The sequence below is a fragment of the Urocampus carinirostris genome, chromosome 2 (genome assembly GCF_059441175.1).
Source record: "Urocampus carinirostris isolate Australia breed hairy pipefish chromosome 2, RoL_Ucar_1.0, whole genome shotgun sequence".
In the NCBI taxonomy this organism is placed as follows: Eukaryota; Metazoa; Chordata; class Actinopteri; order Syngnathiformes; family Syngnathidae; genus Urocampus; species Urocampus carinirostris.
The window spans coordinates 49,097,196-49,114,102 of NC_142350.1; the positions used below are offsets into that span (position 1 = coordinate 49,097,196).

A 16,907-nucleotide genomic window follows, 5' to 3' on the forward strand; every position below is an offset into this window, starting at 1 on the left:
TCATGAGCTTGTTTGCAAGCCTCGCTGGAGCTTCATGTCGATCGTAGTGGTTGAAATCACTTGTTTTCAAGCAGAGAAACTCCAGAAACATTGAGGACATGGGACTCTCGAGGACTGGGATGGACACCATTGATCTGAGGACTATTGTAAAACCTATTGGAAACATTAAAAATATTTAAATTCATCAAGTTTATCAATATAATAAGTATTATTTTAATGCTTTAAGTTTGTAATCAGCCGGGTTATATCACTGATTGCTATGACAAGTGGAAATAAACTAATCAGGTGACGTAATTATTGGCACGCCCAAAAACTATTGGAAAACGACTGTTGTTACTTTTTTGGTCTAACTACATGGTGCTTGTAATATATTTACATCAAAATAAAAATTGAAGAAGAAGAGTGAAGAGAGAATTTAATGTGTGATTTATTTTAGATAGTTCACTTTGACCGAATCAATTTCCGCAAAACACAGTAATAAAAACTACATAACCCAGAAGGGTTTGCGCTGAACCCAAATAACACGGAATCCCTTTTCGTGGAAAAATAACGTGGTTTGAATTTTTTAATTCATAAGATATGAAGCCACATTTTATTCCTGTATTCGAACAAAAATAAAATATCTCAAGAGAAAATTACCGCAATAGAACGTTCTCCCAGGAAGTACCTAGCCAATCGAAGAAGCTTAGCATATGTCTGAAAGAGCCAATCAGCATCGTTGTTCTTGAGGGGAGGCCTCGGGTGGGGAATGTTAGTCTGCGCTGTTATTGTTAAGGTTGTGTGGATTAGCACTGCGGTATGCATCTCATTCTTATTTCCTCAATAATATAATTTAATGCAAACTTCAAAATACGGAACAGCTTATGCTCCGTAGCAATCGCTTTGTGCGTGAATATCGAACAATAAGCAGACATTGTTCTGCTTAGACGAAGGCCAAATACAGGCCAGCGAGAAACGTTGACTGTTCTGTTGACACTGTAAACAGGGATGAAAATGTGTTTTTGGATGTTTGTTTCTTACAAGAAAAACTCGTGCGTGGAGTTAAAACAGGACGTTCGGCTGATGTCCGTTGTTGTTTGCTAAAAAGCAATAACATGATGGGAACTGACGGCGGAGAAAAAAAACTGAAGTGGATGTTCTTACCATAAGGGAACAGTGACATCAGATTTTTATTATCACTATTGTCTTCACTTATCCCCAGCTGCTGATTCCGGTGTTGGGACTGAATTCCAACACTATAGCAACAAAAATAAACAACAACAGCAGAGAATGGGTTGGATGGAGTTGAACATGCTTCTGAATTGATCTGCACCCAAGGAGCACACTAACCTGTCATGGCAAATTCCGTGGCCACCTTGACTGTCCAATCGGAGCTCCTGGCGCCAGAGTCCTCGTCATCCCTTTCTCCTTTTCCGTCCCTCCTCGGGTCAGGTGAGGGTGGCCAGGAGAGAGATGACCTGGTGGAGGGCGCCAAGGTGGAGGTGGTTCTGGATATGGAGCCCTCATTGGAGTTGGCCCAGCAATCCGAGCATCCCTTCCAGTGTCTGGACTGTGGCAAGAGCTTCAGGTGGTCGTCCCGTCTCACGCACCATAAGAGGAGCCACAACAACGAGAGGCCTTACCGCTGCAACCTGTGTCCCAAGGCCTTTAAGGGTTCTTCGGCATTACTCTATCATCAAAGGTACACAAATTATTACGATTTATACAGCTGCACAGTCTTGTGAGGTCTCAGTACAAAAATGGAGGAGAATAAGGGTTTTAATGTTGTCCTGAGCCTTAAAATATTTTTGTTCACTCGCCAAAGCGCAGTTCGACTTTTGCTTCCTCAGTGCATGGCAGATTTTTTTCTATGGATTAGTTCTGTGGGTTTTTGTGTACATCATTGAATTTCTGGATCTCTTTAAAATACCTCTACATTCCAACCAATCAGATAACTGCTTTGTGTTTCCTGGGATGGGAACAATCAAAATTAATCGTTTATATTTCTCGTGAAAAAAAAACCCCAAACAAACCTGTATACAAGCGGTTAGTGAGCGATTTGACCTGGGGCAAGCACGAGTGACGACATCCCGAAAATGGACATTGTTTCCGTAATTTACTTTTGGCATTGATTAAATGAAAATTTTGTTCATGTCACTCACCAAAATCTAGTATTGTGTTGGTTTTGCTCCTGTTCACAAGTGGGCCCCATTCCTCCTGTGCTCATGTGGCTAGCCAAAAGCGTAGACTTACACTATGTATTGTCGGATACAACTGTTATCACCACTAAACATCGTAACAAATTTCGCTGTGGTGGCAGAAAATAAAACGAAACGTCTCGGAGAAATCAATCAATAAGCATGACTCTTTTTGAGCAAGTTAGCTGAGTTTTAGCTATATTGTTCATCTCAGTTCTGTGTGTCCCACAGTGCTTTGCGGCATAAAAATGATGTGCACAAGTACGTAAGCCAATTCCTTGTGTTATGCTATAGTACATATGTGGTTCCTACGTTGCAGGAATTAATATGGGTGGTTATGCAGCAGATTAACTGCTGTAGAAAGTGTATTTATCGATACATGTAGCTGCCTTGGTGTTTGTTTAAAATGTGTTTTGTTTTTGCAGGTCTCACTCTGGAGAGAAGCCTTACAAGTGTCAAGATTGTGGCAAAGCCTTCAAGCGCTCATCCCTTCTCCAGGTGATGAGTAATACCTACTGTATTTTAGTTTGTTACAATTTTGTTGTTTTTTTGTAGGTCTAAAACACACAAGTAAAACCCCAATCCCCTGAGATGATCTTGATACATTAATTGAATCATACAGCAGGAATCGTTGCGATTTTTGCGATTGTACGTTACTTCTATTTGAACTAAGTGTTGCTTATAGTCAATAGCTTTTTTTACAACTTTATTGTATCTCAATCCAATTCAATTTGAAATATTTTTGTTGAATTAATATTTTATGTATCATGTGTATATATATATATATACATCCATTATCCACACCACTTATCCTCAGTAGGGTCGCGGGGGAGCTGGAGCCCATCCCAGCTATCTTCAGGCAGTGGGCAGGGGACACCCTGAACTGGTTGCCAGCCAGTCATATACATATATATATATATATATATACATATATATATATATATATATATATATCATTATTCTTTTTTTTTTATATAGAAACTATAGGCTACTGATGGTGCCTGAAATAGCTTCTCACATCACTGAGGCAGCTTCTAGCATCAATCTACCCAATTAAAAAAAAAGGTTTATAGAAATCTTAAAATGAATACATGCAATCTACCACAAAAATATCTACTTTAGGTAGTGAGAAATTACCTAGCGTTAGTGGTTATCTGTAATGCTTTCAGGGTTGCTAACAGTGACTAGCAAGACATTAGCAACTAGCTCTGCTTGAGCAACTGACATCACACAAGCTGCCAGTTGCTGTATTAGCATTAGCAACTGGCATTGGCATCTAGCATTGCAATCGCAATTAAAACATTGAAAAATAATGAGAAATAAATCGTTTTTCTCATGCTAAGTCTTTTTTTTTTTTATTTCGTCAGCATATTTAGGTTTAGCAGTTAACTGTTGGCTTTAGTATTGACTAGCATTGCTTTATGGGTTCTTCGCTCAACAAATACACCATTATCAACTAGCATCAGCAACTATCATTATCAGCTTCTTCTCTTTTCAAAAAATAAATCCGGCCCTTGGCTTGGTTTTTGTAACAAAGAGTGTCTAACACATTTTCTTGATCAATAGGTGCATCAGAGTGTCCACACAGGAGTGAGAACATTCCTGTGCCCTTATTGCCCCTTGACTTTTAAATGGAGCTCCCATTATCAGTATCACCTCCGCCAGCACACAGGCGAGTGCCCGTACCCGTGTGACACTTGCCCTAAAGCCTTCAAGAACTCTAGCAGTCTACGGCGACACAAGAACGTGCACTTAGGTCTGAAACCGTACACCTGCAACGTGTGCAACAAGTCCTTCACTCAGTCCACCAACCTGAGGCAGCACATGCGGATACACACGGGCGAAAGGCCCTACGTGTGCGGGGAATGCGGACGCAGCTTCACGCACTCGTCTAACCTGGCGCTCCACAAGAACTCGCACACCAGCCCGGGCAAAGTAGGCAAAGGGAGCAAAACCAAAGACGAAGGAGGGCGAGGACGCAGCCTGGTGGAGGTTGTGGTGGTGGGCTCGGAGGAAGTAGCTACGTCCATGCTGACGGCCATGGTTGGGTATGTGAGCCAGGAAGGGAGCGACGGGATGGAGGAAGTCTTCTTGTCGGCTTCGTCGTCCTCGCAGGATGCAAACATGCTAAGTCTTACTCCTTCTGAGGAGAGCGCCAATGCGTCCCGGGCCATCGGGACGGAGGTTCATCTGAGTATGGACACTGGAGCCAGTTTGTTGCTATACAGTTGTGGAAGCTGCAGCCAAACTTTCGCCACGAGGACCGAGCTGGAGGAACACCAATCTATTCATATTAAGGAACACGGTTCTTTGGGAGAAGCGGTGCCTGGGCAGGGAGCAGCAGTGGTGGAGGTAGGGGACGGATTGGTAGGGACGGGCCATTTGCTCACGGACTTTGAGGAGGTGGTTGAGACCACAGCAGCAGCTGAGGGACACACGGCAGAGGTGCTACTTGGACTTACTGACCCAGCTAATGGAAACCATTCGGTAAGTGATAAAAACTTTGATTAGATAGGTAAAGTTTACTGCTCCCTAAGTAATGCTTTTTTTCTCATTTTACCATTTTTTGATTTTGAGAAATGATGTTCATTATTTTGGCTAAAAATCTGTCTAATATGATTTGAATTGATTTCAAATGCTATTTTTCCTATTCCGTACTTTTAGAACTATAAGTCGCACCCAAAAAACAAAACTTTGACAGAAATTCGAAAGTGCGTCGTATAATCCAGTGTGCCTTATATACCCCAAAATAGTAAATAAAATCGAAAATGTATACTTACAACTAAATTCTTCTACACACTCTGACAACATACGAAAACATATATTTGTTGTAGTTGTGAGAACTGATTTCCTAATATTCATGTTCTCTGAAATACGTTTATTTTCATTCAAACCCTACTCTTACTGTAGACTTAATTTAATGCGCCTTATAGTCAGATGCGCCGTGTAGTATGGAAATTACAGTAACTAGAAATATAGCACTAGAAAAACATGTGTAAATTGACTAAATTAAGGGAAACCTTGAAATGAATATTTGCCAATGGTGTAAGATTTTTATGGATAAATATAAGAAATCTGTATGGGTGAGTAAAAATACTTTTTCTGAGTGGGAAAATCATGCAACTGTAATTCAGTATCTGGATAACAAGAAATACAGTAATCCCTCGTTATCGCGGTTAATGGGGACCAAAATCACCCGCGAAAAGTGAAAATCCGCGAAGTAGCGACGCCCCTTCAAAAATGCTTATTTTATTTTATTTTTTTAATTATTTTTTTTTATTATTATTTTTTTTTTAGACTTGCAAAGCTCTGAACCCGCGAACGTGAAACCACGAAGTAGCGACGCCCCTTCAAAAATGCTTAATTTTCTTTTATTAAATTATTTTATTATATTATTATTATTCTTTAGACCTGCGAAGCCCTGAACCCAAGAACGTGGAACCACGAAGTATCGACGCCCCTTCAAAAATGCTTTAAAAATGTTTTGGTTTTTTTTTTGAATTATTTTATTTTTATCATTATTCTTTAGACCCGCGAAGCTCTGAACCCGCGAACGTGGAACCACGAAGTAGCGAGGTCCCACTGTATTAGACAATTTGCTCATTTCAAATATTTTTGTTTTCTTCTATACAAGAAAGACAAATCAAAGATATATTACGATAAAATGTTCTAAATAGAGAAAGACATAGATGGGTATCTGCCAATAGGGAAATATATTTTTAGTTGTTATTCTTTTGGGGAATTATTATTTTTTTTTACAAATATAAATGGGTACTGGTACCAGGTACTCAATACCTAGTCCTCTTTCAAGGTACAGTACTGTAGTTGCTTGGCCTTCTTGTTGTCATGTTAAATTGAGGAAGTAGAAAATGTAAAAATATGAGAATAAAAAAATACTTTTGAGAAATGCCTTTTTCTTTTCATTTGATTTTTTTTCTGAGTGGGGGAATTAATGTAGCAACAATAATATTTTGGTATTTAGTATCAGTGAGTTTTTGACTCATCTATAGGATGTCATACTGCCATGCAACTCTAAATTCGGGTCTGTCATGTAATTATTAACAAGACCACATCAAATAAGAACATATAAAAGAACAGTGGCCATACTTGTGACAAATTTGTAGAATTAAAGGTCTTCATGGAACAGAAACCAAACAATAAACTGCATCCTCATAGTAAAAGTCCTTCCAACTTATAGGGTGCCAGATATGTGTATTCCCTGTCAAGCATAAAACATAGTTCACACAGAAAGTAAACTAATATAGCCTAATGAAATGTATGCCTTTGTTTGCTTCCCAAGAGTGTGGACACCACCCAAGCTCAGTTTGACCTTCTACAGAGCTTCAGCAAAGTGATTCAGAGTTCCAAAACTGTTGAGCCAGAAGCTCCCACCACGTGGGCCGGGCTGTCATGCGGCTACTGCAATAAGTCTTTCAAGACCAGCGGAGGCCTCAATAGACACGTGTCACTGGTGAGTATAAACTATGTGTGGCTCTCCAATACAGTAGATCCCCGGGATACGACATTCATCCGTTCTGAGGTGGGGACCGTAGGTGAAATTGTTGTATGGCGGCGGATAGAAACCTATGAAATTAGCCCATGCCTTCCGAACCCTCGGTACCCCGGATAAATACATTAAAGCATTGTTTGGGGTTTCCTTAAAAAAAGTTTGAAAGTCAAATATTTTGTCTATGAAGGTTTTACAATGCCCAACTGAGCTCAAAAAGCCCTTATGCGTTACTTTTCACCCCGTCTATATGTTTTTGTATTATTTTTAGAAAAGCTGTTTGGGGTGAAACACATATGGTAGGAAGAATGGGGAGAGAGTGAAGAGTGACATCATAATCGTCCCTACAGTTTTTCTTTCGTATTTGTTACTCGCGTAAAAATGGTGAAAGTAAGAAGCGACCGACTTAAAGTATAGTCTAAACACCAACCCAATCTTGTACGCACATAAATGAGTTGACAGAGTCTGCAATGATGACACATTCCAGGAGATGGTGGCTGCTGGTGAAAAATATTTAGAATTCTGTCCAAATGACAAAATAGTATATAGTAAGTACTACATGTGTATATAACATTATAAATAAATGTGCATGTAAATAAAAGATGCCATTTGATATTTGTTTGGTGTGACGTGACCCGAGGTGGTACAGTGTAGTTAGTGTGGGATGCGGAAGAGGGAGGTGACAGCGGATTGATATGAAAACGGATTTTGAAACTTATACTCGGTCCTTAGAAGACTTAGAGAGTTGCTTTAATTGCTCCCCTATTGATAATGTTCCCGATCATCAACGGGTTGGAGCCATATTTGTTAGAGAGGGCAACAATGTATCTCATTATTAGAGATTAAAATAGGACCAATAAACTACTAAAATAATGCCAAATAGAATCACATTTTCTGGCAATTCACAATGACAGATGATATTTCAGAACCAGTCTGCGGACAACTCAGGTGGTCTTAGGGGGCTACCTGGAGACCCCTGTCTTAGAAATTTATAAGGTAGATAACTCACACAGTCATGCGCACAAAATCGGCAAAGTTTGAATGTTGTAAGTTTCGGCACGCAAAATAATTAGATTTCCTATGGTGGGGTGCTGCAACATTGGGCTAAAGAAGCCTAATAATTCACATCGTAATGTGAAAATATCATAAGCTAGGGACGCTGTAACCTGGGGATCAACTGTAATTGATTCCTGAAATAATATGTACTCGGTCTCGCACGCAGATGCACACGGTCTCGTCCCAGTCACGTTCCCAGTTCAGCTGCTCTGCCTGCGACCGATCTTTCCCCCTGTTGTCGTCGCTCCTTACCCACCAGCACTCGCACACACCCGAGCAACGTCTGCTGGCCGAGGCCGAAGCTGAGATCGTGTGCCCTCCTTCCCTCTCCTTGTCTCTTCCGCTGCCCTCCTCTCCTGATAAGCAGCAGGAAGGAAAGCGGGAGATCCATGCCGCTGTCATCGCCATGAGCCAAGAACATGAGGAACTGCCTGCCAAGATGGTTAAAAACCCCAAAAAGGGCGCCGCATGCAAAAACACCAGCGCAGGAGGTAATAAAAGTCGTCATATACATTTATAAGCTCCTTAAAAAAACACTGTTATATCATCCCATTGATCTGAAACCTACACGAGGGCAAGAAAAAACTCAAAAACACCAGCACGAGGAATACATTAAACAAGAACTGGGGATGGGAATTTCATTGGTATTAGCAAAAGTGGCTGAAACGAATATCAATTTCACTACAACAATTGTGTCATATAATTAAAATTTAGGTCAAGCTGGGTTCAATCCATTATTTGGGTTGATTTGATCCAATCTCTTGAGTTGTTATAACATAAACCCAACTCAAAATTGTTTGATTTTCCTTTTAAAAAGAAAAAATATACCAGCCAAAGGATAGGTTGTTACATCAATTTCGATTAAACAACCTAAAAATGTGGTTGTGTTGTAAAAAAAGGGCCATTTTGTTTAAAAAAAAACTAACTAAATTGGGTTAATTTGTACACAACAACCCAAAACGTTGGATTAAATTAGTCCAAGTAATCTGTCGGTCCTTTTTCTTAACAAAATTAGTTTTTAGAGTGTGTAATTGGTACTGTGTTTTAAAGTCAGAAACTTGAAGTAAAAATAATTGAGGAATATTTTTGTGCATTTCATTTCAATATTGAGGGAAAAAAAATTATTTTGCAGTCGTTTTGTGATGGTGCAGGGAATTTATGTACTAGGACTATCTGAATCTGGAATAAACGTGCTTAAACCAGTTAAAACGTGCATCCAATTTCGACTCAGGTGTTCCAAATATCGGCCCAATATTTCTCTTCTTTCATTCAGAGCGGCCATATCGCTGTTCAGAGTGCGGGAAAGCCTTCAAAGGTTCATCAGGGCTCAAGTACCACATGAGGGATCACACTGGGGAGAGACCCTACCGCTGCACCGAGTGTGGGAAGAGTTTCAAGAGGTCATCGCTCCTCTCCATCCACCAACGGGTAAGCAAACCCAGTCGCAAAATACGTGCTATCCACAGCTGAGCCCTCTGCCCATGTTGCTCGTCAATTCCAGTAATTTAGGCATCCGGTGCTTTTTTTCTCTACCGTTTCCTTCTCTAGCCAGTCATGTTAGCCCTTCGGGTGAAAAAATGGGAATAGGCTTCCGCATGTTGCAAAAATGTATTCTTTGGGCTTTCGTAGTGTCCTCTTCAAATGCACAAGCTTCAACTCCATTCTAAGATACAACAACCGCTAGTGGTGAATTATTACACACTGTCACTTTAATACCTACAATCTCCTGCGTTTCTCAGGTTCACACAGGTGTGCGGGCCTTCCAGTGTCCCCACTGCGCTCTGACGTTCAAGTGGAGCTCGCATTACCAGTACCACTTGCGGCAGCACACGGGCGAGAGGCCCTATGTGTGCAAGGAGTGCGGCAAGTCCTTCAAGAACACCAGCTGCTTGCGCAGGCACAGCCAGATGCACTCGGGGCTGCGGCCCCACGTCTGCACAGTCTGCTCCAAGTCCTTCTCGCAGACGTCCAACCTCAAACAGGTTGGTGCGACTATCATCTCGTTCTGTAGTGAAATGGTAAATGGTTTGCATTTATATAGCGCTTTTCAAGTCAATGAAGACCTCCCAAAGCGCTTTACAATGTGCTTCACACTTACCCATTCACACACACACTCACACACCAATAGCGGCCATTCAGCCATGCAAGGCGCCGACCTGCATATTGGGAGCATTAGGCATTCAGTGTCTTGCCCAAGGGCACTTCGACATATAACACGGAGGAGCCGGGAATGCGATCTCTTGATCCCAAGACGAGCGCTCTACCTCCTGAGCTAATGCCGCCCCAAATAATTGAAGTTGCTTTGGTATTTATAAATGTCTGGATATGCATGTGTTTTATTTTATCCAACCCCAAATGTAGATTGATTTATAAAACTGATTTTCCAGCTACTCATAATTTATTTACTTCCAAAAATATGTTTTTTTTTTATTATTACTTACTGTATTGGGAAAATAAAGTAAATGACAGGAAAATATGCCTAAGGCACTAAGCGAGGTAAACAATATTTCATGAATGTTCTTTAATTTTGAACACATCATTCAATATATATTGAGTTTTGTTAATGATTCAAATGAATATTTTTACAACGATTTAATGACAACATTAGCGGTTAGCGATGCTAGCATTAGGTGCTTAATAAATTCTTCAGCACCCTTCTGAGCTTATTTGTTTGTTAGTAATAAACATAAAAAGCAAACAATTGGTTAGCGGCTGCCCTGCCCAAATTAGGAAACATCTATTTTTATTGTATTGCAACAGCTTTTGAAAGATATCTAGGAAAAAGTGTTACATTATTTAGTGCGATTTATTTTTGTCTGACAAAAATATTTATTCATGTTAAATATTTTGTCAGATTCAAGTGAAAATAAACAAAAAGGTTTTTTTGTTTTTTAATTGTCAAAACCTCCCCTTTATCTAAGTCTTTGATAAACCATTCAATATTTTTTTTCTAAATCTGTTAATATTAATCGAAATTAATCCATTTTGAATCATTTTTTTTAGCAGGAATAGTTTTTTTTTAAACTCTACTGAAAACAAAATAAGTTGTTTTCTATTACAGTGACAATATTCTAACACAATAAGTGAATAGTTTAGAATTTTCTGTGTCATCTTTACCTGAAAACCGCAGAAAGACGAATCAGGAAAATAAGTGGATATTTAATTTTTTTTGTCAAAATTTTGAGATTATTGGAGGGGATAAAGTATTTTTACAGAAAAAATAAACAGTCAGAATGACCCAAATTGAAACATTATTAATATGTAAAATGCATTGTACCACATTGTTATAGTCTTTTTTTTTAATATATAATTTGGCTACATGACTCTCATTTTCCATTCCGTCCCCGCAGCACGAACGCACCCACTCCGGCGAGAGACCCTTCCGTTGCTCCCACTGCAACAAATGCTTCACGCACTCCTCCAACCTGCAGCTGCACCGGCGCACGCATTCCCCACAGAAAGACTTCAAGTGCCCGCATTGCTCCAAAGAGTTCATCATGCATTCGTACTTGCAGAGGCACATCCGGACTCATGGTGGGGCTAATGGGGGCCTCCCGCCACCCTCGTCTGATGGCGTGTCAGTCAAAGCCAGCCTGGGAGGAGTCACCACCACCACCACGCTCTTCAACCCCATTACGCTCGAGTCGTCAGGGGACAACGGGAGCTTGATCGTGTCCGAGCCGGCCCTCAACATCCCCGTTAACACTTCTCAGAACTATTTCATGATTCAGACAACCAGCGGCTTGCAGCTCATCCCTTTATCAGGCCCCAAACCTCCAACGCCACCTCCGCCGCCACCACCACCACCACCACCACCACCACCGCCTCCTCCATCACAACCGCAGAATTTTTACGTTCTACAGTGTTGCTCAACTAACGGCTCTCAGCCAAGTTTAATCCTGGTGCCCACATCCAACCAGGGTCCGGCCACTCCTGAGCCGGTGAGCATGCCCATGTTTCAGACCCTGCAGACATTAAATAACCGAACCCAGTTTCCCACAGTATCACCACAACACCAGCAGATTTTCCTAACCAACAATAATAAGGATGGCAGCTCCATCCCTGAGAACTCTTTATTACGGAGGCCTATTTTAGGGAAGAGCAACCGGACTGCAAGGGGGAGACGTGGACGAAAACCAAAAACTGCTCTTCAAAAAGCCACTGAAACCACCTTATGTGCAACTGTAACTAGCTTTAACACAGAAAGCACCACCACAACCACCAATTCGGGTTCATCTCCACACAGCCTGTCAGTCGCATCTAACGTCCCACTTTCGCCGTCAACTCCTATTGTTTCATCTGCCGTGCTTACCCAAGAATCCACACAAACCAGCGTTTCAACTGCAACCAGTAGCACGGAATTAACCCAAGTAAATTCGACGCTAACAGAGAAACAGTTTGTTTTGTGTTTTGAGAATGACGGACAGATGAAGGAGGGGCTGAATGACGGAAGCGAGTCATACGTGTTACAGTTTGAAGACCGGGAAGCCTCATCCCAAGAAGAGAGGGAGGGAAAGCCACTTGTGTTGCAATTTGAAGCGAGTGCACAAGGAGTCAAGGACAAAGCAGGGGATAAAATGATGTCGCTTCTACAGGAGTGGGGTAGCGAGAAGGCAGGTGAGAGTCAACCAGGAGAGGAAGGAAGCTCTTTCGTGTTTCATTTCCACGCTGAAGAACAGGATCAATCCCAAGCGGGTTTCACTCAAGAACACAACGAGGGATTACCGCTTTCCTGCGCATCCGCTCTCCAAAGTCAGGGCGTCGTGTTCGAAGTTGGCGAGGATGGCAAGATGGAGCGAGAAAGCGAAGAGGGCGTGCAGATGATAGCTTTGATAGAACGGGAGGGCGCCGTGATGGGAGAGGACGGCCAAGACTGCGGTAGCGCGCCCGGCCCCGGGGGGATATTCCAACTGGAAGGGGGAGATGAAATCGTCATCATTGAGGTGAGCACGAGTAACCTCATGGAGGACCGGATGGAGAGGGTCGTCCAAGCGGACCTTTCAGAAAGCAGCGAGGGGAAATTGGAGGGTGGGAATGAAAAGGAGAAAGAAAAGGATTCCAAAGAAAACTGTGGTGAAGACACAGAGATGTAGACGTCAGGAAGGCGTGCAATTGAAAGTGGTGACTAAAATACATAGCTCACGCAAACTTGGGGCAAACGGGCACAATGGACCTAATATGAACCATGTGTGTTATGAGAGACATCTTAAAATGTTATCAAATATCCCAAACTATTGAGGTGTGTATGTTCTGTATAAATTGGGCTGAACATGACTCAAATAGACCCATCGCCTCACTTTACTAGCACTTTATTTTCAATCTCAAGCAGTGAGATGAAATGTGTTATGCCAAGGTGCCCCATGTTAGAAATGTTATACATTGACATAGGCTGGGCATGAGAACTATTGTTAGTATTAGTTGCAATAAAATTGTCTAAGGCAGTCATTCTCGCAATGGACTGTTAATCTTTTGTTTTAATATATGGAAATTGTCGATTTGTTCACAATGTTAATAGTAGGTTAATAAAAATGTCTTCATTAACTTAAATTGTTATGCTTGTGCTTCTTTTGCATTTGTTTACTTGTCTACCCATATAATATTTTTAGATTTTATGCTATTTTTTCTCCAAATACGTTCATTTGACTTAATATTTTATGCCCATCTTAAGTAAAAAGGATTTTCATAAACATACCTTTGCTTTTTATGGTGCTTTTTGTTATAATTTGAATACGGTGGTATTCAGTAAATAGAATTTTGATTTAAGATACCATTTTTGCCCTGCTCTTAAAGATGCTGTTTATTTAGGAGACAATTTGATGATGTCACTGCTGTTTGGACATGAGCATTATCCCTTGACAGTTAAGACTTGCAGAAGTGGTAACAGAGTGCAAAAGAATGTCTGAGACTCCACTTAAACGTTTTTATAGTGAGTAATTGACTGAGTATGGTAGTTCCTTATCTCATATTTTGTGTTAGTTATTTTCTTTAGAGAGAAAAAAATATTTTTAAATTAAAAAAGAAAAAAGAATTGCGTTATTTAAATTTTTTGGACTTTGTGGACATTTGCACTCATTTAAATAATCCATTGAGTCCAGATAAATAGTACCATTTTAGAGTAAAAATACTATTTTCTTTAGTATGACTTTTCTACATTTTAGTCACTCAGGGTCTACACAATTATGCGTTAAAAACTTATTTTTCTTTACTCGTTTAGAAAAGAGCTTAGATCAATATTGTACCTAAATCTTGCGAGATTTTGCATGTGCGTTGGTTCATTTCTGTGATTACACGTGGGCTGATTTTGGGCAGTGTGGTAGAAATTTACAGATGAAACAAGCCAGAAGCAGTGGCCCAAAAAAATTAGGACAACTAGTAGATCTTTTAGTATCTCGAGAAATTGGGTGATGAGTTGGGTTCCCTTGACCACTAGGGTCGTAGGGGCACCGAATTCCTGTGGTGTGTCTTGGGCAAGTACAGCCTGGTGGCGCCCATCCCTCTCTAGGCCAAAAAGGGCGTAATATTGAATTTTGGAGCGTGGATGGAAATTCAAACCAAGCATCGGATTAAGACATTTTAAGAGTATATTTTAATTGATACACTTAGTTTAATAGAATACATAAAAATATATTAATTAGATTTTAGGAGCGGGATGAATACAAAGTTGTTGTTTTTTTTTAAGCTTTCCCGTGTATTTTAACGCCGTTTTGCGTTACCTTCACGCGAAGCCCACGCAGTACGTAAAGTACGTACGCGAAAGGCGAACTCCCCCCTGTAGTGGACGCTCCATTAAATGTAGACGTACGGAGCTCGCGTCGAGAATAGCACGTCTACGAGCTGTCTGCTGCGGTCTTTCAAGCAAACAATGCAACACTGAGCGGATTTTCGAAAATGAAATCTTTATTGTTTGAAAACGTATTTTGAGTCGCGCGTGAAAAGGGTAAGTTGGGTTTAGGACGAGCGAGATTCCACCATAGAAATAACCACGTAGTGTGCAGACGTCACTATAAATAGGCAATGAGGATAGTGCAACCAAATAGCTCGTTATTTTTATTTCAGAGAAGCTTCTAGGTACAGAAGTTGCAGTAATAAATTATGCACAACGAATTTCGTTTGCAATTTATTGATATCCACAGTCAAGTGCATTACAGCAGACCCACGTGTACCAACACGAATCCGTTATTCCAAAAGAATACTGAAATTGTATTTACCTTAGTGACGTGACATGAGCTGGTCGAGCAGAGTAATGGATGGATGCAGAGGGGGAAGAAAGAGTGGATTAAAATCAAATCTGATTTTAAAACTTCACCTTGGAAATATTGTCATGCCTTAGAAGATGTTGCCTTAAGCGCCTGAAATTCCAATGTCTTCATATTTATTGATAACCGTGAACTTTGTTTCCATGGTCGTCAATTTTTTTGCTTATTCCTTTACTTTATCATCAATACAAACTTTGGCACACGGGCTCGCAAAATCTTTTTGAAGCACATGAGATTTGTATATGAATGAAGAAAGAAAAGCTTATTGTGGGAGGTTACTCAGCCAATAGCATATCTGTATTAATGCTTTGATTCGAACCAAAAGCAGACCAGCATTTAAATATTTGTTTTGTGGTGTATATAGCAGAAAAGGGCTGTAAAAACATCTCACTCCACATTGTAAAGCAAAAACGTTTATAAGGCAGGGACGCCATATCTCTGGGATCTACCGTTCAGTATATGCAATTTAATGAGTGAGACATTTTTACCTGAATTTCTTCTTCTCCCCTTTTTCACTAGAGTGAAGATTATAGTTTCGGATGTTTTGTTAAAGTAAGTGAAACACGAAATCCAAGTCATCATGGTGAGAGTGGACCTGGACCAAGTGGTGCTGAGGAGGATGAGAGAAGATGATGTGGAGACGGTCAAAGCTCTCATTAAGGTTTCGACTACTCCTGAAATCAGAGAATAAACCTGTTTTTTTAGGTTTATTATTGTCTTAACTGCTGTGATATTTTTCAGGAAGGCTGCAAGGGAATGGAAAACCGCCTCATCCTGCACATCCTAACTCGCCCTCTCTGCCTCTTTATCCTGGCGGTCTTTTCATCTGCCTTGCGCTGCCTTATTCACTCGTTTATCCTGGCTCTGGCAATTCCAGTCTTCCTGCTTATCGTCTACCTGAAAATAACGATGCCGCGCTCCACGGGGGTTCTGGGCTGCAGCCGCCCCTCTTGGGACTACGTGGGCAGCAGCTTCAGGGGGATGCATGATGAGATCCTCCAGAATCCTTACTCTAGGATAAGTGGCAGGAAAGCTGTGACCAGGAAGGTTGGTTACCTACACTCATTATTTAAATATAAAACTCCAAAAACAATTTCTTGTTGTACTGGCAGATGATAGTTTGCTCATTTTTTATACGCTATATTATTCTTGCTCTTCTATTAACATACGAAAATAATATTTAAAATCACCAAAAATATCTGCCAGTGGATCAAGATTTTTTTTTTTACATTCATATTTCAACTACTAATAATTTTGCACGATTTTAATATTTTTCTTATTTTACTTAATATTTACCCTTTTTTTCCAACTAAAATTGAAAAAAAATACTACTTAAACAAGCAAAAACATCTGGCAGTAAAACAAGAATTATTTTTTTACATTGATATTTCAGACGTTAATTGTTTAGCTTATTTTATATACTATTTTTCCTTTTTTTTAGTTTATATTTACTTTTTTGCTTTTAATTGAGGAAAATAATACTTAAAATGAGTTAATTTAGTTTTTGCAGTGTTATTTACACTACAATTAATGTTGATCACTTCAGGTAGTATTTTACTCATATTACAATATTTTAAATGTTTTGCAAGTAAAAACAATAAACAAATACAAATCTTTGTTCACATTTTTAAGACTTTCGAAAATGGAATTTAAGACATTTTAATGCCCATTAAGTCCTTATCCTTAGAATATTGAATTCAATGCCTTTTAAGGCTTTTCAAGGATGTACAGGAACCCTTTTCCTGGTAGAGCACATAACAGTTTTCAATACATGTGATATTTGGAAGATCACCGCTTTGAATCACTGGTTAATCGCAATAAAAGCAACTCGTTTACGTGTTCGTCAATTGGTAAAAAAAAGGCAGTGTCATTTCACCAAAGTAAATATTTTCAACCTGCTCAAAAGTGATT

At 40.1% G+C, this 16,907-nt stretch overlaps 2 protein-coding genes and 1 long non-coding RNA gene across 4 annotated transcripts in view; 2 read left to right on the plus strand and 1 right to left on the minus strand.

The window, feature by feature from the left end:
- Positions 1-16,907, minus strand: part of LOC148372256 (uncharacterized) — a 27,626-nt gene continuing 10,719 nt past the window's right edge. Inside the window, exons 2-5 of one of the 2 annotated variants that reach the window (XR_015849530.1) lie at positions 1,623-1,669; positions 1,330-1,549; positions 1,144-1,235; positions 1-153 (exon numbers count right to left, since the gene is read on the minus strand). This is a non-coding gene — a long non-coding RNA (uncharacterized LOC148372256). Of the gene's footprint in view, positions 154-1,143; positions 1,236-1,329; positions 1,550-1,622; positions 1,670-15,028; positions 15,671-16,907 lie in introns of those variants that run through there. The other variant, XR_015849529.1, reaches the window with a different exon arrangement.
- Positions 744-13,287, plus strand: znf628 (zinc finger protein 628). The gene is made up of 9 exons (XM_088326902.1): positions 744-796; positions 1,202-1,681; positions 2,603-2,675; positions 3,744-4,664; positions 6,478-6,648; positions 7,907-8,231; positions 9,014-9,168; positions 9,480-9,722; positions 11,091-13,287. Exons 2-9 carry the CDS (start codon positions 1,335-1,337, stop codon positions 12,831-12,833), a joined length of 3,978 nt encoding a protein of 1,325 aa, XP_088183028.1. The 5' UTR covers positions 744-796; positions 1,202-1,334; the 3' UTR covers positions 12,834-13,287.
- nat14 (N-acetyltransferase 14 (GCN5-related, putative)) overlaps positions 14,536-16,907 on the plus strand; it is a 4,748-nt gene continuing 2,376 nt past the window's right edge. Inside the window, exons 1-3 of the mRNA XM_088326903.1 lie at positions 14,536-14,677; positions 15,516-15,657; positions 15,738-16,043. Of these exons, the coding sequence (XP_088183029.1) occupies positions 15,577-15,657; positions 15,738-16,043 (387 nt within the window). The 5' untranslated portion in view covers positions 14,536-14,677; positions 15,516-15,576. The remainder of the gene's footprint in view (positions 14,678-15,515; positions 15,658-15,737; positions 16,044-16,907) is intronic.

Bases quoted from the DNA above. Each gene is read 5' to 3' on its own strand.
- znf628 (XM_088326902.1), top strand. From the start codon at position 1,335: ATGGCAAATTCCGTGGCCACCTTGACTGTCCAATCGGAGCTCCTGGCG. The intron at 6,649-7,906 runs GTGAGTATAAAC...TCTCGCACGCAG, and splicing joins TCAATAGACACGTGTCACTG to ATGCACACGGTCTCGTCCCA. The intron at 9,723-11,090 runs GTTGGTGCGACT...CCGTCCCCGCAG, and splicing joins AGACGTCCAACCTCAAACAG to CACGAACGCACCCACTCCGG.